The sequence below is a fragment of the Canis lupus genome, chromosome 21 (assembly GCF_048164855.1).
Source record: "Canis lupus baileyi chromosome 21, mCanLup2.hap1, whole genome shotgun sequence".
In the NCBI taxonomy this organism is placed as follows: domain Eukaryota; kingdom Metazoa; phylum Chordata; class Mammalia; order Carnivora; family Canidae; genus Canis; species Canis lupus.
In genome coordinates, this window is record NC_132858.1 from 56,178,421 (window position 1) to 56,203,803 (window position 25,383).

Below are 25,383 nucleotides of genomic sequence, written 5' to 3' on the forward strand. Positions count from 1 at the left end.
GGCACAGAGCCCCGCAGCCCCGCACCCCTCTGTCTCCCACCCTGTGGCTCCGGGAGCGGCCGCTGCTACAGGAAGGGGTGCGACCGGCCCATCACAGTATACAGGACAGCATCCCGCCAGGAGCCCCGGACTCAGGTCCCCGGATTCCCGCCCACACCCCCGGTGATCGCCCTGTGGACCCTGAGCCGCCGGCGACGTATAGGGACACTGACACCCCTCGCCACTCGCTTTGTCCCGGGCGAGCCCTCACTCCCCGAAGCTCAGCTTCTCTCCTCCGGGGTCATGACCCTTCCACTTCCACTGTGCTTCGGTCTGCGAGGCCCGTCTGTCCACCTCCTTCCGGCCGCCTGTCCCTGGGCAGCGACTCCCCACCACCCTCCAGTCCCGCGTCCCCCCGCGCCCCGACCCTCTGCTCCTGACACCTCCCGCCCGCCGACCAACCACTACTGTCAACATCACATGCCCCGAACGCCATCCGGGCCCCCAAGCGGGCGAGTCGCCTCGTCACACCCGGCGCTTCTCGCTCTGTTTCACCTTTACCTTGTAATTCCTCAGCTCATTTTTTTAAAAACTTATTTTCCAGAACCCACCCTTTCATTCCTGGAACTTAATATTCCAAACTCAGACACGTTTCAGGTATGCGTTCCCTCTTTCACCCTTGGAGGCCAAGGAGGTCTCTCCCCTGCTTTTTCTGCAAAATAACTTTGTCGGCGGCACATTCCATCTGGGTTCCCTGTCATCCTTCAATTAACACGTGAGCTCTCCGCGTCTGAAATATGTTTTTGTAAATAGAACGGACGGGATTTTTTTCTGTCCCTTCATATTGAATCTATAGGATCAGAGTCAGTCTCTCTCTCTCTCTTTCCTTCGGTTTTAGTTCTTGACTTTATTTATTTATTTATTTATTTATTTATTTATTTATTTATTTATTTTAGTTCTTGACTCTAAAGGCGAGATGCCATTTGAAAGATTCAGGTGCTTTGGAAAACACAGAGACAGAATCACAAGTAATTTCAGCAAGGGCGTCACATGTCATTAAAGCAATTCCTGCTAAAAATATAAAATAGAGACCTTGCAAAAGCAGTGTCTGTCCAGCCGGCACGTGGCACGCCCACCCCTCCCCACTAGCCCAGCGAGGGAACCGTGACCGTCGGTGGGTGACCCCGGGCGCCCCCGTCCCGACCTCAGGTGGCTTCACCTGCCACTCAGGACTCGAACTTTCACCGTCCCCTCGACGATACACCGTACCGGCCCCCTTTCTGAGCCTGAGGTCAAGAATAAGCAATCATTCTGATATTCACACATACTGATTGAAACTGGGTTTAGGGCTTTTTTTTTTCTTTTTTGAAGCTTATTTTAGCATTTTTTTTTTCACTTGCAGAATTCTTACCAGGAACCAAGTTGTTCAGGTACCATCCACATACGAAATAGAGGCCTGAATCGAAGAGGATCATCCAGCAAACCCAGCCGAAGGTCATGCCCATTTGTTCCGGGGGCTGGGACAGGTTATCCCACTGAACCCCTAGAAGGAAGGACAAGGTCAGGGTCGGAATCGCACATGCCATTGTGGGGCTGACTGCGGCAGCGCGTTCCCACGTCCTGGAGGCTCAGAGCAAAGCTGAGCGCAGCCAAGAGCTGCAGGTCACCCCGGGGATCGCGGGTCTTCCAGCAAATCATGAGGCTGCTGAGCTGCACGGCGATTTCCAGGCTCCCGGGGGGCCTGGCGTTAGCCACAGGCCAGTCTCGGACATGTGTGACCGTGTGCAGCGCCGCATCCCTTCTGCCCCCACTGCTACCTCCCCCCATCCCGGCCTCCGCCCTGCACGCCGCCCGCCCGCCCGCAGCCGCCCGACCCCACCAGTCTGACTCACTGATCTCTGTGCCGCGGAGCATCCCTTACCTGCCTCTTGCCCTTCGAGGAAGGTGACGAAGAACACTCCTTGTCCAAAGGCGGTGGTGGAGAGCAGACACTGCCCGCGGCACAGGGAGGGGGAAACAGCGTGTTAGCGCGTGTGCGGACCCCAGCAAGCACGGCGCTCGTCCCCACCGAGGTGGGTGGGCTGCGGCTCTGGGCGCCCACGGGCATGCGGGCCCTGGGCGGCCGGGCCCAACGTCAGCCCGTTCTGGAAGCAGCAGAGCAAGCTAGTTGTGAACGCGAAAGGGGCTTGTGTCTCTGCTGCGATGCTCCGAGCACCGCAAGCCCAAGATGCTGCACACGGGAAAGCGTGCAAAATAGCAGCAAACGGAGCGTGGCGACTGCCCCTTTCTTAGGTTAAGCGAACGCGCCGGAGCAGGGGCAGCACCCGATGGAGCACGTGCACCATTCGGCACTGGAAAGGCCTTATTTCCATTGCAAGGTCCTTTGTCCACAAAAAAGTGCCCTGGGAAAGCGTTTTACGCTTAAGAGGATCGCCGTGTACCAGAGTTTGATTATTTCCAGGGCAGGGATGGGGGGTGGGGGGGCTAGGAGACATCTGAGCGTGTAACAGGGGCACCAGACGCTGCACACTGCAGCACGGAAACATGCACAACCGTACTTGGAATTCACGCAGGTGATCCACAGGTTCTCCTACATGTAAGGAGGTGGGGCTGGGGGTGAATGGTCCCCGTGTTTCATGTTAATGGTCCAGCAAACAGCTCGTTAACACTCAGCCGAAATTATTGGTTATCAATTATTGGTTACCAATCACAGCAGGTGTGACATAAGCTAATTGGAACTGTGAGCACCTATCGATGGATAAAATGCTGATTACAGGCAGCATTTCGGGGCACCCGGGGGGCTCAGCCGGTGAGGCGTCTGCCTTCAGCTCAGGCCATGATCTGGGGGTTCTGGGGTCGAGCCCCACATCGGGCTCCTGGCTCCGCGGGGACCCTGCTTCTCCCTCTGCCTCTGCCCTCCCCCTGCCTGTGCACACATGCGTCCTCAAATAAATAAAATCTTAAATAATAATGATAACAAAGGCGGCAATTGCTTGTCAGGCACACGCATCGGTGCTGTGGGGAAACGGCCAGCAGGAGCCCTGGAGGTGTACGATGTGTACAGAGGTATTTCACGCAGAGACTCCGGACGAGCAGACAAGGGACCCCATCCCCATGGGAGAGGGTACATCAGCTGCCACCTTGACCTCTGCCGGCCTTCAGGGAACCCCACAGGAGCCCCGAGGGTCCACCATCCTGGGAACCTTCCAAATGCTCCCTCAGGACTCTCCTCACACCTCCCAGCAGGCTGCAGTTTGGGGACCTGGCCTGACCTGCGGGGGGAATTGAAATACGGGCTGGTGCCCTGCAGTTGACCGTCCTCAGAGCCACGCGCATGTCCCGTCCACGAGGACGCAGTTCCCTGCTCCCTCCCGGCTCCGTGCTCCCCAGGCAGCTCTCATCAAACAGGGAATGGGCACCTCTCTGGTCCAGGCACCTCTCTGGTCCGTACATCACATCGAGCACGGAAAAGAATTCTCGTACTTTTTCGGGAGGTGCCTTAAACGGTGGAACAATTGTGACGTTGCTAGTGGAGGGATCCTTCCACCCGACATGACGTCATCCCTGATGCTCCAGGAGAAATGCTTATCTTTTGCTTCTAGAACAGCTCTGAGGGTATCCCCAGGGGGCTCAGCGTGCGCCTGCCTTCGGCCCAGGGCATGACCCCGGGGTCCCGGGATCAAGTCCCGCGTTGGGCTCCCTGCGTGGAGCCTGCTTCTCCCTCTGCCTGTGTCTCTGCCTCTCTCTCTCTCTCTATGTCTACCATAAATAAATAAATCTTTTTTTAAAAATAAATAATAAATAAATAAAACAGCTCTGGAAATCTACTGCTTTCCATCCGGCAAACAATGAGACACAGAGGTCCTGTGCTGCCTCTAAGGTGCTACCAATTTCCAAAAAGTGCTGCGGGGACCGACTGCTGGGTGGGTGCAGCGGTTGTGTTGTGCGTTTCTAAAAACAGCAACAGAACGAAACGAAAACCCCACTTACCAGAAACATCTGAACGATGACACTTAATTGGTTACGGAGAACCAGCAGCACGATGTAGGGCAGGAAGCTGATCATGTACACCAGGCTGGCCCACAGGGCTGCTGTGTTCGCTCGGCTGAAGAACGCACCCAGGAGGTAACTCAGCATGACGACCGACACCCCGAAATCCAGGAGAAAGAGGAAAACGATGCAGGCGTTGCTGTGGGCGAAGATGCCGCTCACCTTCAGAATGACGGCCAGCGCGGCACTGCTCAGGGCCAACGTGGCCACGTTCTCCAGGAACCAGGCCAGGAAGAGGACCGTGGAGTGCACCCCCATCATCCTCATGTACTGCCGAGGAGGAAGGGAGAGCACGGTGATCACCCCAAGGCCGAGAAGGAGATGAGACCCGGGTGAGGCCGCACCCGACGCTTCCCTGGAGCCCGGGCCCCGGTGTGGCGGGCGCCCCGGGGACCTCAGGGCTGGGAGCCTGCCCCACGCTGCCTCGTCCATTTGGTCGCTGCTGGTTTTCTTTCTTCCACACCCTCCCCCCTCATTTATTTATTTATTTATTTATTTATTTATTTATTTATTTATTTTTGGTTGTTTTCCTTCGTTTTTATTTTTCATCATTTTGGCTCTATTGGTTGGGTTTAATGAGGACAAAGAGCGCAAAGCAGGGAAGGGGGACCGTGGCCTTCCCACGCCCGGGCTGGAAGGCTTTCCACACAACGACGCGGCCTGAAGTGATGGTAACGGAATCACATCGGTAAACCCATGGGTTTTCAGCCCAGAACTCCCCGGGAGGCCGCGGGTGTACGGCTGGCCACTGGCAAAGGAGACCAGGTCGGTGCGGCCGGGCCTCGACCCCAGCCCCCCACCCGGGGCCCTGCTGGAGGGGGAAACACAGAAATGCAGGGATAAGTCGGTTCTAAGTGCGCGAACAATGCAGGAAGCAGCTGCACCAAAGGACAGGAGGCCAGCGGGCAACGTGCACACCGGTCCTCCCCGGACACCAGCCTCCACCCGGGACGGTCATCCTTAAAAGCAGTTGCAACTGTTCCAAGTTTTAATGATGTTAAAGCCAAAACGGCGAGGCTGCCCGCGAAGGAATCGCCCCGCAAGTCAAGGCGGGAAGTGCGCCCTTGGGCCTTTCCGGGTCATGTAAAAATTGGCAAGTGAGCAACCTGGCCACCCGTCCTGGGCTCCCTCACAGCCCCACAGGAAACACCTGCTAACCCTGGCGGGCGGGAAATGCTTTCCCCAGACCCCCCGCCCCACCCCGGGCATGGGGACCCCGGCTGAGGGGGTGGCTACGGGCCAGGACGCCCGCCCACCCCCGCCGATTACCTCCTCTATCTGGGTCTGTCGCTCGTAAACCAGCCTTCGGACCATGCTGGCCACAGACACCATCCACGTCAGCATCATTATCAGAGGGAAGAAGAAACCGACGTTGTTCAAGAATCTGCAAGGGAAGGATCCCGTGAGCGTCCGAGGCCAAGGGGCGCGTTCCGCTCGGGATCGGGTCCCATGTGCCTGCTTTCCCTGTCGTCCTTACAAGCCTCAAACCCTTCTACGGAGCAATAGCTCGTGTGGCCACTTCCACGGGCCTGTGACTTAGGTCGGCTGGTGGTGTCCCGGGAGGTGTGCAAAGTCACGAAGGACGCTCGCTGGCTGGAGGTCCCTTGAGCGGCCACTGCCCCCGCCCCGTCACTGCTCTCTGACACGCTCCTTGGCAGAGCGGGTGGGAAGAAGGAAATCGGCCGTTACCCCATGATCACAACTTCCCCGTCAGGGGAGACCAGTCTATCTCCCATCGACCGTCTCCGGTGACTGTGGATGATCGCCTACAAGATACCTGACAAGTGGCCGCTCGAAGTCTCCCCACCGTGGGGCGCCCGGGGGCCCGGTCGGTTACGTGCCAGACTCAGCTTCAGCTCAGGTCATAAGACAAGACCCTCACTGGGCTCCACAGTGAGTACGGAGCCCGCTTGTCCCTCCCCTCTGCCTCTCCTCCCGCGCTCATGCTCGCTCGCTCATAAATAAAATCTTTAAAAGAAAGAAAGTCTCCCTGGCTCTTCCTCCCCACTCACTCCCCAACCTCACCCACGAGCTTCCCTGTCCAATGCAACTTGACACGGCCGACCTCCAGAAGGCCCGTTACGGCCACGCCTCACACCCAAGGAGCATTTCTCCATCATTTTCCTTCTTGACTTCTTGGGGGTTTGGTTCCAGTGACTGGTCCCTCCTTCCCTTCTTCCTTTTGCTTCTAGAACCTGACTTTCCTTCTGTCTCTGTCCCTTCACTGTGACTTCCGCTGTAAATACGGGATTCCCACCCCAACCGGGGCCCCGCCTCCTCACCCCACGCCCCCTGAGCTCTGGGCCACACACTCATGATTTGATCCATCATGGGGGCCGCCGAGAGGGGCAAGCCATTTGATGGGCCATGTGGTCCGTGAGCAAACCAGAGAAAGGTCCTGTCATGGAAGAGCCTGTGTTCTGGTGGGGCTGGGGCACACCTGACGTAAGCCAGGATGAGAAGACACACGTGGTCGAGCATGTGGAAGACCAGCACTGGCCCTAGTGGGGAGGGATGTTATCTGCAACAGGGTAGTTAGCCAAGGCGTCCGTGGAAGAGACATCAGAGGGCAGAACAGGTGGAAATGAATCCTGCAGAAATCGCAGGAATCTGAAGTCAGGTTAGGAGGTGGAGGCGGCACATGAGCGGGGCCAGAACCCTAGGAGGACTTTGTGGGTCTAGGTGACAGTAGGTTTACTCAAAAAACAAAGGAATTCCACGAAAGAGTTTTGGAAGGAGGGGAGGGAACCTATCAGGTGTGTGGTTTTTAAGCAGAGCACTGAATGCAGTGACGACAGAGAAGTGGAGGTGGCAAAGCCCAGGAGGAGAACGTGGGAAGGTCACAGTGGACGTGCAGCAGTGTAGATGGACAAGGGTGCAGACAAAGATGCTGACCTGGGGATGGGACCGGCTAGCGAGGTCCCTGCTGCAACAGCCTTGAAGGGACCCCCCCCTCCAGACCTCCCTTCAGAGTGTTAACCATCTGCCCTTCACACTGGGTGGTTGGGCCTGTTGGGGAAGGCCTCCCACTCCTCGGCTTGGCAAAGACAGGCCACGCAGCAGGAGCCAAATATTTGTCAATGAAACCGTAAGTGCGTGAAAAAAAAAGGGAAGGGGGATTAACTTATTTTTATTCATTTTTCTGCCTAAGATGACTATGCTGAGCCATCAACTTTGTGCATCACATTTTAAAGCTAAATATCAGTTAACTTGTATGTTATACGGTGAAGCTAAATAGGTAACTCACACGCTACTCAGTTTCATGAATTTTCTGGGATTTTTTAGTCCTTGTTTTTCATAGTGTCCAGTGCAAGTAAAAGTCTGTGAACGGGAACACCATACAGTATATACCCCTGTATACCCCACAGGTGACATCACTTCTCCCGGGCTAGCCCAATTTACCACAAAAATGAAGCTTGGATCACTCGTAAAGTTAGAAACAACTAATACAGAGTTTGGGTGCGGGGGGTTGAAAAGAATCTATCTACGTGTTCGTGAACTTTATCTTTTTTACTTAAAAGCACTGGAATTGATGGCTATCGGAGTCTGTACTTCCAGCAACGTCTTACAAACAGCCAATTAGTATCACACACAAATATTAAGGTTCCACCCAAGTTACTGCCCAGAAGTCACACTGGGTGGGGATTCTCTGTGGGTCTGGGGCTATGATGTGCATGTCCTATGGACCCTCCACCTTTGTAAAGGAGAAAGTCATGACAGGTCTGCAGTGGAATAAACCCAGTTCTGGAGTTCTTACAGCCACTACCCCGGAGCCAGAGAACGTCCAGACACTCTGCACGTACAGCCTGAGTGAGGCCACTTGGGAGAAAGTGCGTGGAGTGAGAAACGGTAGTACGTGGCTGTGTGCCTCTCCCTTGCCTAATCTGCTGCTGAGAATCAGCCCCTAGTCAACGAGAAGGGAAAAATGTTTGTTCTGATTTTGACAAATGCTTGGAAGTATTTGAAACAGCTGCTAAAATAATCAAGGTCAAGAAGGAGTCACACAAAGTAGGTAAGGGAGATACCAGTAGCAAAGCCCACACTCTGCAGATCTAGAAGGTGTCGTCAAACTGCTCTTCTTAAAGTCCTGGGCACGATCCAGGGTACAGCATATGGAACAGGATGTGTTAAGTGGATGCCAAGCTGCATGTTAAGGGGAGGGTGGTACTAGAAGCCACTCCTGCACCCAGACCCTACTGTTATGCGAAGAACACATGTATCTGCAGGAAGCTCTCAGCCCTTGTGGCCACAGAAATGTCACCTGGTCCTCACCACTAATAGGACCCCTTGCAAACGACTTGTCAGGAATATCCAATTCATTCAGAACGAGTAACAACAATAAAAACACAAATCCAGCACATTTATGTAAGGGATAAAGGTGGTTGAGACCCACAGTTAGTAACAAATGAAAAAAATAAACCCAAAAGATGGTACCGTGAAGCAGATGAAAACAGTGAACATATTTTTTGCTATAAATGTAAAAATATTTAAAAAGGGAATTCCATACATTAAAAAAACCACCCTGTAGCAGAATTGTTACAATTCAGTGATGAGGTGGCAAGACAGCAAGACGAAAGGAAGTGTGTACTGGAAAAACCTAGAAAGAAATAGAAGGAAAACAGTACCCATCAGACAAAGATATAATTGGAAGAAGCACATGTCGATACTGCATAAAACGTGGTATGGGACCATGAAAAATTGACGTAAGAAACACAACGAAGAGAATCAGAAGTGATACAAGGCATTTTTTTTTTTTTTTGTAAAGTAGGAAAATTTTATGGATAAGAAATGCAGGGAAAAGAAATCCGTGCAATTGGAGACTCTGAAAAAGATCTGTCAAAATTTCCATACAAGGAAACTTAAACCTGAATCTACACATTGAAAGGTCTTATCCTGCACCATGCAAAATTATCCTAAAATGGTCAACAGTGAAATGTATCCCACTAAATTCACTCAATTTTTTTTAATTCACTCAATTTTGAAGTCACCAGCAACTCCCCAAAATTAACAGGTCAAATAAAAGCAGGAAAACATCAAAGTGGCCTCAGATTGCTCCATAATCGCATTCAAGGCCACAGATAATGGAGTTATTTCTACAAGATACTTGAGGAAATACTGAGTGAAGGATTTCATATCCAGCCAAGCTGCCTTCAAATATAATTCATTTGGGGAATATAAATAATAGTGAAAGGGAATAGAGGGGAAGGGAGAAGAAATGGGTAGGAAATATGAGAAAGGGCGACAGAACATGGAAGACTCCTAACTCTGGGAAACGAACTAGGGGTGGTGGAAGGGGAAGAGGGGAGTGACTGGGTGGCGGGCACTGAGGGGGGCACTTGAAGGGGTGAGCACTGGTTGTTGGCAAATTGAACACCAATAAAAAATAAACTTATTGTTAAAAAAAACAAATATAAAACTGCAAAGAGTTAAGGATGTAAGAACGCAGGTTGTATGACCTCATATGATCATCCTAAAAAAAAAAAAATAAAAAAAAAACAAAAAAATAAAAAAAAAACAAAAAAAAAAAAAAAGAAATTACTAGAAGACAAATTTTGGCCCACCCAAGGATGACCGGTAAATTACAGTATTAGGATAATGCTCAGCAATGAACATGTGGTTCCAGTAAAAGAAAGACTAAAACAAAAATGGAAATTCATATGACAAGACAGACAGGAAATGTTATGTTCCCTGAAACGTAGAAATGATACAACAAACGATAATTAGAAGGTTAGGAGAAATGAATCAGAGAGAATAAGTTGGCAAGTGTGAAAATTAGAGGGTATTTGTTCAAAGTTCACAGATTATAAGTAGGTGTCTTTCATGGTATAATCTAAGACACTGGATAATATCAACGAAAATTGCATGATGGAGAAGAAAATTTACTGATGGAGAAAGAGAAATTACTTTGCTTTTATTTCACATCATAAAAAAATAAAGGGTTGATATTACTCATATGATGTTGCAACTATAAGATATCCACTAGAACAACAATAAAGCATCACTAAATATGAGGTTTCTTTTTTTTAAAAGATTTTATTTATTTATTCATGAGAGACACAGAGAAAGGCAGAGACACAGGCAGAGGGAGAAGCAGGCTCCCTACGGGGACACTGATGAGGGACTCGATCCCAGGACTCCGGGATCACACCCTGAGCCCAAGGCAGATGCTCAACCGCTGAGCCACCCAGGTGCCCCTAAATATGAGTTTAAAAGCAAAATTACAAGTATAGAAAAATACCTAAGACTATCTATACAAGGAAGTTCACTTCATCCTATTACACACCTACTGTCACCTAAATAAGAAGGTATATGAAACATACAAGAGACACACCCAAAACAAAACATTTCAGAAAAGTCTAAGGGCAGAGGCACATGGCACATCAAGCAAATGGGAACACAGAGATGTAGGGAAGAGAGCGAGAGGGGGAGGGAGAAAGGAAGGAAGGGAAGCAAGCAGGGATCATCACATTAACTTATGTGCACGAAGCATTAACTAGGACTCCAAAGACAGTAGTTCACATCTGTGCTCAGCACAGGAAAAGAGAGAGGGACAACCAAGTAGGAGGGGGACCATGACCTATGTGCCTTAGTCCAGGACACATGAAAGGATGCACATCAAGGAAAGAGAATCCCTAAATAACAAAGTGAATATGGATCGAATCTGTGCTCCCAAAAAAAGAAATTAGAAATTCTTCTAAAGGGCCCAAGAATCATTCACAAGAGGAGATTATCTATTAGCTGACAGGGAGAAATGCTATTAATTCAAAATGTGGACGTGATAAAGATGCTTTCTGAAGTCAATGCAAAAATTAGGGTACACCCACAGGAGGTGGCAGTTAGCATAGGGTGCCTTTTTGAGTGTTTGTCAATCTGATTGAAAAAAATGCTATCACAGAGTAGTTTCTATTTTATTTTTTTTTTAATATTTTATTTGAGAGAGAGAGAGAGCACAAGCAGGTGGAGTGGCAGAGGGAGAGGAGCAGGGAGCCCAATGATGCTCAGTGCTTGACCTGATGCTAGGATCATGACCTGTGCCAGAGGCAGCTACTTCACCAACAGAGCCACCCAGGTGCCCCTTATTTTTTTCTTATTAAAAGTACACTTAGTAACTTTGGAAATTCCTGAGGACTTCCACTTGGAAATTAATAGAAACTTTACTCAAACAGTTCTTGGGAGACGAAGACCATCGGCACCCATATTCCAAGTATTCAGAGAGAATCGATAAATAAAGTCCAAATATAGTTCCATGAAAATGGAAAAAGAGAAGCAGAACATACCGAAGGCCCTTGTACATGTAATGTATTTTAAAACTGCAAAAATAAATAAATAAATAAATAATAAATAAATAAATAAATAAATAAATAAATAAATAAATAAATAGAATAAGATAAAATTGCAGCATCGGCCTGACTCAGGTGGTGGAGCACGTGACCCTTGCTCCTGAGGATGTGAGTTCGAGCCTCACGTTGAGTGAACACCTTTTCTTCCTGCCAGGAACCCAGGAGCCCACGGTACCTGACACCTGGCAAGTGCTGGACACACTGTTTTCCAAAGAACCAGCGCAGGCACCTGTGTCTTAGCAAGATTCATGACGTCCGGTATGTGACATGCGCATCACCACGACAACGCGTGGAAGAGCAGTTCGAAAACAAAACAAAATAGAACTGACGTGTAAGAAGAGGGTATGAAGTAGGATTTTTTTCCCTCTGTTGTCTCAACCCTTGATATTCATTTGTTTATAAAACTCACAATAAAAAAAGAAACATATAAAAGTCAGGGAGGTCAGAATAGGATTCCATCTGCCCCCTACTGTCCACACCGCATAAATCAACCAGGTGTTTTCCAGATGCTTCCGACTATTCACTCCTAGTCTGGAACTCAGACAAAAGTACCTTCAGCCAAAGTCTGCAAACAGGAAATCAAACCGCTGATTTACTAAGCATCTAGGAAAGGACGCTCTGATCTTCAGAAACATTCATTGGCACCAGCTCTTTTCCTGAAGGTGGCGAATGCTGGATTTACATTCTAATGACCCCTTGTCTAGCGTCTCCTCTGCCTGCTGCTGGCCTCTATTAGCCGCAGCTGCAGCCACCGAGTTCAAAGAGGACAGGAGAGGGAAAGAACCAGAGGGACTGGCTTTTGTTTTTCTCACTCAAGATGCAGGGCTTGTGTCCAAAGTGCAGAGCGGCCTCCACATCCCCAGCAGCTCGGCCTCTGCCCGCTGCTCCCCTGCCTCCCTCCACGGCCCCCAGATCGCCCTAGGTGCTCACAGGCAGGTCTCGTCCCCTCCCCAGGTCTGGTTTTCAGCAGCACACCACCGCTGTGCCCTGCAAGCCAGTGAGGTGGGCCGGCGGGCAATAAGCATCCCGATCCCGGCAGGGATCCCCACCAGCAAGCGTCACATCACTGGCCCGAGGTCTGTGACCAGCAAGAGGAGGACCTGGCTCCAAAGGCAAGTTTTCTTTCTTTTTTAAAAATATTTTATTTACTCATTTGAGAAAGAGACTAAGTGATGGAGAGAATAGGAGTAGGAAGGAAAGAGGGAGAAGCAGGCTCCTGCTCAGCCAGGTCAGGATCTCAAAGTTGTAAGACTGGGCTCCAGGCTCAGCAGGGACTCTGCTTAGGATTTTCTCTCTCCTCCCTTGCCCCCCCCCCCCCAACTCCCTCACTCTCACCTTTTCTCTCTCAAATAAATAAATAAATCTTTGAGAGAGAGAGAGAGAGAGAGAGAGAACAGGCCCAAAACATGGGTCACTTGTGCTGAGCCACATCAGCGAGCGAAGCCCAATTGCAGCTCCAGCCACCAGTCAACCTGGAATCACCTGGTCAGCGCTGCAGAGACGCCCCCTGTGTTCCCCTCGGAGGGTAACCTGGCCTGAAACAATGTGCTCTTTGCTAATAATGTCCTCTGAATGTTCTCCTTTTGCCCTGACAAGCCTTTCCCTTTCTCCCGCTCTGGGAGCTTCTTCGTATTTGCCACATGAGATGATGCCTGATGCCTGATTCGGGAACCCTGAATAAAGCCCATTTGATCTTTAAATTTACTCAGTTGAATTTTTCTTGTTTAATAGACTGAATGTCACTTCCCTGGCAAGGCTGCCCTTGGCCACATTAATAATTCCTCTGGAAGCCTTGCCATCCTCGTCCCACACCAGCAGGGCTCTTACCTCCCTCCAGGGCTCAATTCAAGTGTTTACTTTATTGTATGTGTAGACCCTGCTTCCCTCAACTTGGGCTTGGGAGCGGGTGACTTCACCTGTCCCTTCACTGACCCACCCGCGTCTGGAGACAGACACATAGTACATAGTAAATAGTCAAACAAATGAGTCCATTAACGACTGTATAACTCATTCTGCAAGTAGCAGGAGCTACTAAAAACCTCCCACAAGCGTGGTTGGGGGTCGGCACCATGCTTCAGAGCCATCACCCTGGTGGCCGAGGACCAGGGCCTTATAGGATCTCTCCACTGGGCCTCCACCTCCCACAGGCCCACCGAGCCTTCAGGTAAGGACATCACTAGAAACCAGACAGAACAGAAGGATATATGGCGATGAGGGCCTCCAAGACTTGACTCTCAGAAAATGAGGCTACTGCTTCTCGTGCTTCAAAGGACTAAAACAGAGGCTTCTGAGAAATCGTGAAATCCTACCGTATCCGAGGAGGGAATGAGTAAAAGTGACCCCACAACCCCATGGTCCAGGGCCGTAGCCAGACACATGGCTCAGGCAGCGCAGGGCAGGAATGTGTCGACCCATGGGGCTGCAGGTCCTGTGATGACCCTGGGTCTATAGACCATATACCATATATTCCAAAGTATACAATAGAATATTACCCAGCTGTAAAAAGAATGAGATCTTGCCGTTTCCAATGACATGGATGGACCTAGAGGGTCTTATGATGAGTGAGACAAGTCAGAGAACAACAAACACCACGTGATTCTCCTTCTATGTGGAAAGTAAAAAAGACCAAAATAAACAAACAGCACTAATAATAAAGGAAAAAAAAAAAAAAAAAAAACAGAAACAGATTCATAACTACGGAGAACAAAGTGGCGGTTTCCAGAAGGGAGAAGGGACAGGATGGGCGGCATCGGTGACAGGGATGAAAACAGACAAGCTTCTCGTTATAAACCAAGTAGGTCAGGGAGACAGAAAGTACAGCATGGTCCATACTGTGTGACAATATATGATGACGGTGGGGACAGATGGCAGCTACTCTCAATGTGAGTAACGACTGACGGACAGAGTCGCTGAGTCACCGTGTCTCCCTCCAGCCTGAGGCCTGAATGGGTCCCATTCACAAGGGGTGAGAAAGCACATGGGGCCCTTCCTCCTCACAAAGCCCATTAGCCGAGCACCATGGTCGGCTCGGAGGGAAAGCTGGCCACCACGCGGGCCACCTCCGACTTGCCATGAGGACGTTTGCAGAGATGGGGCCGTTCTGCGCAGTGCACCCTCCTGGGGGCAAACCCCAGGCTCCCCTGCACCAGAGGGAGGGAACCTGCCCCTCCTACTTGCTCGCCCCAGCCCCTCTTCCAGGGGGAACATCGACAGCATGCTTTGGAGCTAGAGAGAGGCTTTCAGAATCCCATCTTCCCGAGATTCGGCTAAGGGACAGCATCATAAAAAGTCCATTTCTCCCGGTATCTGGAAACGGGACATTCATCCCCACAACGCCCTGGCACTGGGGCTATTGTGAGGTTTTTACACAACACTTGGCCAGAAAAAAGCCATTTTCTCAAATTTTGCTCTAGGTGATATTTTCTCCAAGAAAAAATAGTTCAGGGAATTCGGCCTGAGATTTAAAGAGAGACCAGCTGGAATGCTACAGTGAGAAGAGTTCGCGCTTCTATCAAGGTAGGAAGACGGGGAAAAAGAAGTAAAGAAACAAAGTCCTCCAAGGGGGAGGGGCCCCGCGAGGAGCCGGGCTGAGGCCGGGGCGAGGGTCCCCAGGACAGGAGAGCCCCGTCCCGGAGGAGCAGGAGCTGCACCGACCTTCCCGGGCGGAAAGGGGCTCGCAGGGAGGTGGAGCAGGACCCAGGAGGGCGGGGATGCCCTCGGGCTCCCGGGGACAATAACAGCAACTGCGCGCCCAGGAGAGTGCGCCGAGCTCCCTAAGGGCTGCAGCGCGGGCGGGGGGACCCGGCGGGACCCGGAGCAGCTGAAGGGGCTCGGGCAGAGGAAGAGGCTCCGTGCGGAGGGGGCTGCGCGGTTCCAGGAGCAGCTCGGAGGGGCTCGGGCGGCGGCTCCACGGAGGGGGCTGCGAGGCCCGGGAGCGCGAATCCACCAGCGCAGGCTCCGGAGCACAGGGCGCCGGGACACAGCCCAGGATCCCGCCTCCCCCGGGACAGGCAGAGGCCGGGAGGGCCCAGGACAGCGAGGACGCTCCTGCCCCAGCTGAGCACATCAGCGGCCCCGCCCCGGAGCCTCCAGGCCCTGCAGACGGAGTTCCTGCCGGAGCTGAATCCAGGTTTCCAGAGCTGCCCCGCCACTGGGGCTGTTCCTCCTGCGGCCTCACGGGGTAAACAACCCCCACTGAGCCCTGCACCAGGCAGGGGCACAGCAGCTCCCCCAACTGCGAACACCTGAAAATCAGCACAGCAGGCCCCTTCCCCAGAACACCAGCTAGACGGACAACTTCCAGGAGAAGCCAAGGGACTTAAATACACAGAATCAGAAGATACTCCCCGGTGGTTCTTTTTTTGTTTGTTTGTTTTTGTTTTTGTTTTTGTTTTTGTTTTGTTTTGCTTTTTGATTTGTTTCCTTCCCCCACCCCCTTTTTTTTCTCCTTTCTTTTTCTTTCTCTTTTTCTTCTTTTTTTTTTTTTTTCGTTTTTTTCGTTTTTTTTTTTCTTTTTCTTCCCTTTTTTTTTCTCTTTCTCTTTTCTTTCCTTCTTTCTCTCCTCTCTTTTTCTCTTTTTCCCAATACAACTTGCTTTTGGCCACTCTGCACTGAGCAAAATGACTAGAAGGAAAACCTCACCTCAAAAGAAAGAATCAGAAACAGTCCTCTCTCCCACAGAGTTACAAAATCTGGATTACAATTCAATGTCAGAAAGCCAATTCAGAAGCACTATTATACAGCTACTGGTGGCTCTAGAAAAAAGTATAAAGGACTCAAGAGACTTCATGACTGCAGAATTTAGAGCTAATCAGGCAGAAATTAAAAATCAATTGAATGAGATGCAATCCAAACTAGAAGTCCTAACGACGAGGGTTAACGAGGTGGAAGAACGAGTGAGTGACCTAGAAGACAAGTTGATAGCAAAGAGGGAAACTGAGGAAAAAAGAGACAAACAATTAAAAGACCATGAAGATAGATTAAGGGAAATAAACGACAGCCTGAGGAAGAAAAACCTACGTTTAATTGGGGTTCCCGAGGGCGCCGAAAGGGACAGAGGGCCAGAATATGTATTTGAACAAATTCTAGCTGAAAACTTTCCTAATCTGGGAAGGGAAACAGGCATTCAGATCCAGGAAATAGAGAGATCCCCCCCTAAAATCAATAAAAACCGTTCAACACCTCGACATTTAATTGTGAAGCTTGCAAATTCCAAAGATAAGGAGAAGATCCTTAAAGCAGCAAGAGACAAGAAATCCCTGACTTTTATGGGGAGGAGTATTAGGGTAACAGCAGACCTCTCCACAGAGACCTGGCAGGCAAGAAAGGGCTGGCAGGATATATTCAGGGTCCTAAATGAGAAGAACATGCAACCAAGAATACTTTATCCAGCAAGGCTCTCATTCAAAATGGAAGGAGAGATAAAGAGCTTCCAAGACAGGCAGCAACTGAAAGAATATGTGACCTCCAAACCAGCTCTGCAAGAAATTTTAAGGGGGACTCTTAAAATTCCCCTTTAAGAAGAAGTTCAGTGGAACAGTCCACAAAAACAAAGACTGAATAGATATCATGATGACACTAAACTCATATCTCTCAATAGTAACTCTGAATGTGAACGGGCTTAATGACCCCATCAAAAGGCGCAGGGTTTCAGACTGGATAAAAAAGCAGGACCCATCTATTTGCTGTCTACAAGAGACTCATTTTAGACAGAAGGACACCTACAGCCTGAAAATAAAAGGTTGGAGAACCATTTACCATTCGAATGGTCCTCAAAAGAAAGCAGGGGTAGCCATCCTTATATCAGATAAACTAAAATTTACCCCAAAGACTGTAGTGAGAGATGAAGAGGGACACTATATCATACTTAAAGGATCTATTCAACAAGAGGACTTAACAATCCTCAATATATATGCTCCGAATGTGGGAGCTGCCAAATATATAAATCAATTATTAACCAAAGTGAAGAAATACTTAGATAATAATACACTTATACTTGGTGACTTCAATCTAGCTCTTTCTATACTCGATAGGTCTTCTAAGCAAAACATCTCCAAAGAAACGAGAGCTTTAAATGATACACTGGACCAGATGGATTTCACAGATATCTACAGAACTTTACATCCAAACTCAACTGAATACACATTCTTCTCAAGCGCACATGGAACTTTCTCCAGAATAGACCACATATTGGGTCACAAATCGGGTCTGAACCGATACCAAAAGATTGGGATTGTCCCCTGCATATTCTCGGACCATAATGCCTTGAAATTAGAACTAAATCACAACAAGAAGTTTGGAAGGACCTCAAACACGTGGAGGTTAAGGACCATCCTGCTAAAAGATAAAAGGGTCAACCAGGAAATTAAGGAAGAATTAAAAAGATTCATGGAAACTAATGAGAATGAAGATACAACCGTTCAAAATCTTTGGGATGCAGCAAAAGCAGTCCTAAGGGGGAAATACATCGCAATACAAGCATCCATTCAAAAACTGGAAAGAACTCAAATACAAAAGCTAACCTTACACATAAAGGAGCTAGAGAAAAAACAGCAAATAGATCCTACACCCAAGAGAAGAAGGGAGTTAATAAAGATTCGAGCAGAACTCAACGAAATCGAGACCAGAAGAACTGTGGAACAGATCAACAGAACCAGGAGTTGGTTCTTTGAAAGAATTAATAAGATAGATAAACCATTAGCCAGCCTTATTAAAAAGAAGAGAGAGAAGACTCAAATTAATAAAATCATGAATGAGAAAGGAGAGATCACTACCAACACCAAGGAAATACAAACGATTTTAAAAACATATTATGAACAGCTATACGCCAATAAATTAGGCAATCTAGAAGAAATGGACGCATTCCTGGAAAGCCACAAACTACCAAAACTGGAACAGGAAGAAATAGAAAACCTGAACAGGCCAATAACCAGGGAGGAAATTGAAGCAGTCATCAAAAACCTCCCAAGACACAAGAGTCCAGGGCCAGATGGCTTCCCAGGAGAATTTTATCAAACGTTTAAAGAAGAAATCATACCTATTCTCCTAAAGCTGTTTGGAAAGATAGAAAGAGATGGAGTACTTCCAAATTCGTTCTATGAAGCCAGCATCACCTTAATTCCAAAGCCAGACAAAGATCCCGCCAAAAAGGAGAATTACAGACCAATATCCCTGATGAACATGGATGCAAAAATTCTCAACAAGATACTGGCCAATAGGATCCAACAGTACATTAAGAAAATTATTCACCATGACCAAGTAGGATTTATCCCTGGGACACAAGGCTGGTTCAACACCCGTAAAACAATCAATGTGATTCATCATATCAGCAAGAGAAAAACCAAGAACCATATGATCCTCTCATTGGATGCAGAGAAAGCATTTGACAAAATACAGCATCCATTCCTGATTAAAACTCTTCAGAGTGTAGGGATAGAGGGAACATTCCTCGACATCTTAAAAGCCATCTATGAAAAGCCCACAGCAAATATCATTCTCAATGGGGAAGCACTGGGAGCCTTTCCCCTAAGATCAGGAACAAGACAGGGATGTCCACTCTCACCACTGCTATTCAACATAGTACTGGAAGTCCTAGCCTCAGCAATCAGACAACAAAAAGACATTAAAGGCATTCAAATTGGCAAAGAAGAAGTCAAACTCTCTCTCTTCGCCGATGACATGATACTCTACATAGAAAACCCAAAAGTCTCCACCCCAAGATTGCTAGAGCTCATACAGCAATTCGGTAGCGTGGCAGGATACAAAATCAATGCCCAGAAGTCAGTGGCATTTCTATACACTAACAATGAGACTGAAGAAAGAGAAATTAAGGAGTCAATCCCATTTACAATTGCACCCAAAAGCATAAGATACCTAGGAATAAACCTCACCAAAGATGTAAAGGATCTATACCCTCAAAACTATAGAACACTTCTGAAAGAAATTGAGGAAGACACAAAGAGATGGAAAAAATATTCCATGCTCATGGATTGGCAGAATTAATATTGTGAAAATGTCAATGTTACCCAGGGCAATATACACGTTTAACGCAATCCCCATCAAAATACCATGGACTTTCTTCAGAGAGTTAGAACAAATTATTTTAAGATTTGTGTGGAATCAGAAAAGACCCCGAATAGCCAGGGGAAGCTTAAAAAAGAAAACCATATCTGGGGGCATCACAATGCCAGATTTCAGGTTGTACTACAAAGCTGTGGTCATCAAGACAGTGTGGTACTGGCACAAAAACAGACACATAGATCAGTGGAACAGAATAGAGAATCCAGAAGTGGACCCTGAACTTTATGGGCAACTAATATTCGATAAAGGAGGAAAGACTATCCATTGGAAGAAAGACAGTCTCTTCAATAAATGGTGCTGGGAAAATTGGACATCCACATGCAGAAGAATGAAACTAGACCACTCTCTTTCACCAGACACAAAGATAAACTCGAAATGGATGAAAGATCTAAATGTGAGACAAGATTCCATCAAAATCCTAGAGAAGAACACAGGCAACACCCTTTTTGAACTCGGCCATAGTAACTTCTTGCAAGATACATCCACGAAGGCAAAAGAAACAAAAGCAAAAATGAACTATTGGGACTTCATCAAGATAAGAAGCTTTTGCACAGCAAAGGATACAGTCAACAAAACTCAAAGACAACCTACAGAATGGGAGAAGATATTTGCAAATGACGTATCAGATAAAGGGCTAGAATCCAAGATCTATAAAGAACTTATTAAACTCAACACCAAAGAAACAAACAATCCAATCATGAAATGGGCAAAAGACATGAAGAGAAATCTCACAGAGGAAGACATAGACATGGCCAACATGCATATGAGAAAATGCTCTGCATCACTTGCCATCAGGGAAATACAAATCAAAACTACAATGAGATACCACCTCACACCAGTGAGAATGGGGAAAATTAACAAGGCAGGAAACAACAAATGTTGGAGAGGATGCGGAGAAAAGGGAACCCTCTTACACTGTTGGTGGGAATGTGAACTGGTGCAGCCACTCTGGAAAACGGTGTGGAGGTTCCTAAAGGAGTTAAAAATAGACCTGCCCTACGACCCAGCAATTGCACTGTTGGGGATTTACCCCAAAGATACAAATGCAATGAAACGCCGGGACACCTGCACCCCGATGTTTCTAGCAGCAATGGCCACTATAGCCAAACTGTGGAAGGAGCCTCGGTGTCCAACGAAAGATGAATGGATAAAGAAGATGTGGTTTATGTATACAATGGAATATTACTCAGCTATTAGAAATGACAAATACCCACCATTTGCTTCAACGTGGATGGAACTGGAGGGTATTATGCTGAGTGAAGTAAGTCAGTCGGAGAAGGACAAACATTATATGTTCTCATTCATTTGGGGAATATAAATAATAGTGAAAGGGAAAATAAGGGAAGGGAGAAGAAATGTGTGGGAAATATCAGAAAGGGAGACAGAACGTAAAGACTGCTAACTCTGGGAAACGAACTAGGGGTGGTAGAAGGGGAGGAGGGCGGGGGGTGGGAGTGAATGGGTGACGGGCACTGGGTGTTATTCTGTATGTTAGTAAATTGAACACCAATAAAAAAAAATAATAAAAATAAAAAAAATAAAAAAAATAGTTCAGGAGCAGAGAAGGAATGGCTGAAAACATCCAAAGCCAAAACGATCATCACTTTGAAAGTAGTCTTCACTTTACAAAGATGGAGGGTAAGGGGCTTTCAGATGATCCGCATAGCGAGGCAGTCCTGGTTCCAATGGCACCCTGGTCATCTGATGACCTCTGTCTCCAAACGGTGTCTTGCTCCTGACCCTCTGCCTGGGCACCGCGCTCTGACACCCCTAGAGAAGCAACCACGCGGGTGCAGCCTGTGCTCAGGCCGCCCCGGGAGGGTACCTCCTGAGCAACCAGGTTTTGCTTCATGAAAAGGCTCCAGGGAGCCGTGGTGCGGAAGGTGTGCGGCCAGGCAAGGAGGGGGCGAGGCAGGTGTCCGGTCAGGGGGCGTGGCCCCGGTCAGGTGGCTGCTGTGCAGCGGACCCTGCTCTGTGGCGCCCCTGGAGGGCGAGCATCTACTGCCTGCCCCATCACCGACAGGTTCCAGGTGGCCCCTCTGCCGGCCTCCCTTCACCCCCTTCTTCTGTGCTCCCCACACCTGCCTCCCGGGGAGTCTCGCTGGGACACAGGACGAGACGCTCCAGGAAGAGTATCCCTCAGGGCTGAGCCCACCCGTGCAGCACTGTGGCTGCCGAGCTCTTGACCACCCGGCCACACCTGGGGGTCCGCGTCCAGTGGGGCACCCCCTCTGCTCCACTCTGCAAGCCCCATCTGGCCCAGGCCCCACTGTCCTTCCAGTGATGTGCTCCAGCTGCTCCAGCCCATAACCGACCATCCCTTCTCTCCCACAAGGACATCACCAGCCAGGTCAGGAGCTAACCCCAGGTGTCCTCAGATGGCCTCGCGAGCCCCTAAGCCACCCCCACGGCCTCTGAACCCTCCCCCTCCCTGCAAGCAGGCCGACTGTTCAGGGTCTGCATGTGAAACCTGTGAATTCTGTTCAGATTCCTCCTGAAGGGTCTTTAAAGCTACGGACGCCTGGTGTCAAATGTGACCTTCCGCACCATCCCATAATCTCCCGCAGTTCCCCCTGGGAATGGGTCACCCGGATGCAGGAAGGCAATCATACGCAATTAAACTGAGGCGTGGACTTCCCTTAAATGCTCTTCGAAACACCTACAGGGGAGTTCGGAGACATCCTCTGCTCAGAGATCCAAACACAAAGCACATCTCACTGTAAAGCAGGAGCCCGCGGGCGGGTGGCTGTGTGGGGCCTACTCACAGGTCCCTGGTGTGGCACGGGTATGGGATAGCCTGCGTCTGCACGGCCGGCTCCACGGCCTCCCGCCCCGTCTGCACCAGGATGATGGCTCTCTCGATCATGTCTTGCAAGGGAACAAAGATGTAGTTGTACTTGAACCCATCGGCCGGTAGGTTCTGAGGATGAAACTTCCAGAGAGGATTTTTCACCAGATCTGTCCTCATGCTGTACAAGATGCTGGTTCGGATGGTGTAGGTGATGTGGGGGGGCAGCCGCACAGGCCGCGTCCCCTGGTCACGGTCGGCCAGCGAACTGTTGAATATGATACCTGCCGGCAGAAAAGGGAACGGGGGTCACCATGCGCTCAGGGCGGCTCCCCCACGGCCCGAGCAGGTGGAGGGAGGCCAAGCCCCACAGGCCCCCAGACTCAGCCCCATGCCCTCCAGGGAAGGATCCGCGTCCCGGGGGGGCAGTGCAGGCAGGCACCCGTCCACAAATCCATACCGTGTGTCATTGATTATTTGCAACAAGATAATCTGTACCCAGAAAAATTTGTACCAAAATGATTTCTTTCGCATTTTTATAGAACTTGGAAAATGGCACCAGGCTGTTCAGATAATCTTCCGTTTTCTGAGAACGAGGCAGGGGAGGAACAGGTTTGCAGGGTTAGGAGGAGGATATTGGGGGATGGAAGGGAATGTGGTCAACGGTGTGGTGACAGCGGCGAGCGACGCGGGACACAGAGAGTTGTCGCATCGCATGATGTACCGAGGCCCAGCTGGGCTCCAATTTCAACCAAGGAACTGGTGCCTTCGGGTTATGGATCGATCACTCGAATGCAAACACGGGGACCGTGTCGGGCACACGAATTCTCTGAGGGTCGCACACCACGCATGCTGGGGGTGGAACGGGATGCTCCGGGGTTCACGCGCGCAAGTCCTGGCGCCCAGCAGAGCAGAATGCGAGCGCACGAGGAGACCGCGTCCTCAGCGAGGCCAAGGGAGGAGGAGCTCCTCAGGGTGGGCTGTCATCCAGGACATCCAGGTGTCCTCGGAGGGGAACGTGGTCCCACACGGAGAGACCCCGGCATGAGGCCCAGACGGTGGCAGTGGACACACCGAGGGGAGGCTGGAGCACGGTCCCCTCGACCTGAGAAGGAGCCGGCCCCGTCGACACCTCGACCACAGACTTCTGGCCCAAACCGTGAGAAAACAGATTTCTGTTGCTGAGACCACAGCCTGGGGTCCCGTGTCACGGCAGCCCTCAGCAAACGCACGCAAACCCAAATGAAAGAATAACTCCCTGTTCATTCAAGACCGGAGCACGCTTGGTGTGTATCCTGGACACGGGCACACGAGTGACAGCGGGGGAACTGGCCGTGGCCTGCCTCCACGTGCCCCCGGGGCGTCAAGCTGCTGCGATCAAAGTAAAAGTGAGGAGGCAACCAGAGCATGACTTTAATCGGGGAGATGCAATTTATCAAGTGAGATTTTACCGTTAAAACAACACCATGAACTAGTAAAACAGGTGCCGCGAATGGCGGGCAGCCCGGGATGGGAGACGCCAAGAGCCACAGCTCACCGCTCAAAGTGAGTCTTTCTGCTTGGTTTTGTTTTAACCGGAAAGGACGTCTTTTCTTTTCAAGCCCCCGTCATACGCGGCGGGGGAGACCGACGCAGAGCGGCAAGCGCCCTGGAGCCCGTGCCTGCCCGAGTGTGTTTCTCGCTGGATACTTACTGGCCAAGAAGTTGTTGTGTCGCATGAGTTCCTGGGCTTTCGCCTCCAGGCTGGCGACAGACTCCAGGGCCTGGAAGCGGTTCAGCGCCACACAGGAGGAGAGGTTGACCAAGACCCGGCCCAGGAAGCGGATGCGTCCGGCACCCCCACGGGCAAACACCTTGTCCAGCTCGCCTCCTGGGGACAGAGTGCAACAGGACATGACCTTCTCTCAGCCCAGCGAGGAGATAAATCCCTTCAATGGAGCACGTGACTGGAGAGTCACACTTCGTTCCTACGGAAGATGTGCTATCTATTTGCTGAGTGCCAACTCTGCCTTTTGGGTTTTGGTTTTGGGTTTGGGTTTGGTTTGCTTTTGTTTTTTTGTTTTTGTTTTTTTTTCTTTTTTAAGTAGGCTCCAAACCCAAGGTGGGGTTCGAATTCATGACCCTGAGATCAAGAGCCTCAGGCTTCACTGACTGAGCCAGCCAGGTGCCCGGTTCTGCAGTCCTGTGATGCTGATCCATTCATGGGGATGAAAAGAAGCCATAGAGGGGCAGAGGGCGGGACCCAGGGACACCAGGTGGCCAGCAACATGCAGAAGAAACCAGGGAAAGCCCATGAGCAGCACAGAAGGCCTTGTACACAGAGAACCCAGCCAAACAATGCTAGTGTCCCAACCTGGTGTCAAGGAATTCCAGAAAACAAGCCCTGAGCCACACAGCAAGTGTTCTGTGAACACCACCCACCCGGTCACATTAACTCTGCAGGAACAGCGATCTGGGATCAAGGAGCGCTGATGCCAAGGAAAGCCAAACCTGGTCCAGCCTGCCCAGGTGTGCGCGTTTGAAATGGACACGGAGCCGGGATTGAAGCTGGCAAGGTCTGGGCCTCCGAGGCTGGACGTGGACCATTCACCTGGACCGGAGACCGAGGGGGACTCGGTACGTGAGGTCGGGCTCCAAGGAAGAGCTGGAGCACCGGACGGAGAGACGTGGAAAACCCAAACAATGCGGAGTGGGGCAGTGTGGGCGGCACACCCAGGACCCAGCCAGGGACGGGGGCGGTTACAGATGTGCTCAGCATACTGGGGTGGGAGCAGGGAGATGCCATCAGGCCCGCCAGGGACACCGAGGTCATGCGTCACCATGGGCTGCAGCAGCGTGCTTGAAGCCTGCTGGGGTGGACCACACCCTCCTCTCCGGCCTCGCCCCTTAGGGGACCCCCAAGAAGCAGACTGCTTGGGACGTCATAAGGGACAGGAAAGGCCCAGCCAAGGGGGGGTGACCGCACACGGAAACACACCCACAACACACACACACACACACACAGCAAATCAGAGCCGCATAGACACAGGGCAGTATAGAGGCCAGGCCCGTCCCTCAGCCACGGGACCCGCTTCCACAGGACCATCCCTGAGCCGTGGACGCCGACAACTGGAACCAGAGCCAGCAACGGGGATCCATCAAGAAACG

General features: G+C 50.2%; 1 protein-coding gene across 1 annotated transcript in view; it reads right to left on the bottom strand.

Moving 5' to 3' along the window:
• ABCA13 (ATP binding cassette subfamily A member 13) overlaps positions 1-25,383 on the bottom strand; it is a 188,038-nt gene that overhangs the window by 112,778 nt on the left and 49,877 nt on the right. The window contains exons 22-27 of the mRNA XM_072791800.1: positions 23,930-24,106; positions 22,214-22,520; positions 5,299-5,413; positions 3,970-4,299; positions 1,901-1,970; positions 1,391-1,522 (exon numbers count right to left, since the gene is read on the bottom strand). Coding sequence (XP_072647901.1) covers positions 1,391-1,522; positions 1,901-1,970; positions 3,970-4,299; positions 5,299-5,413; positions 22,214-22,520; positions 23,930-24,106 — 1,131 coding nt within the window. The remainder of the gene's footprint in view (positions 1-1,390; positions 1,523-1,900; positions 1,971-3,969; positions 4,300-5,298; positions 5,414-22,213; positions 22,521-23,929; positions 24,107-25,383) is intronic.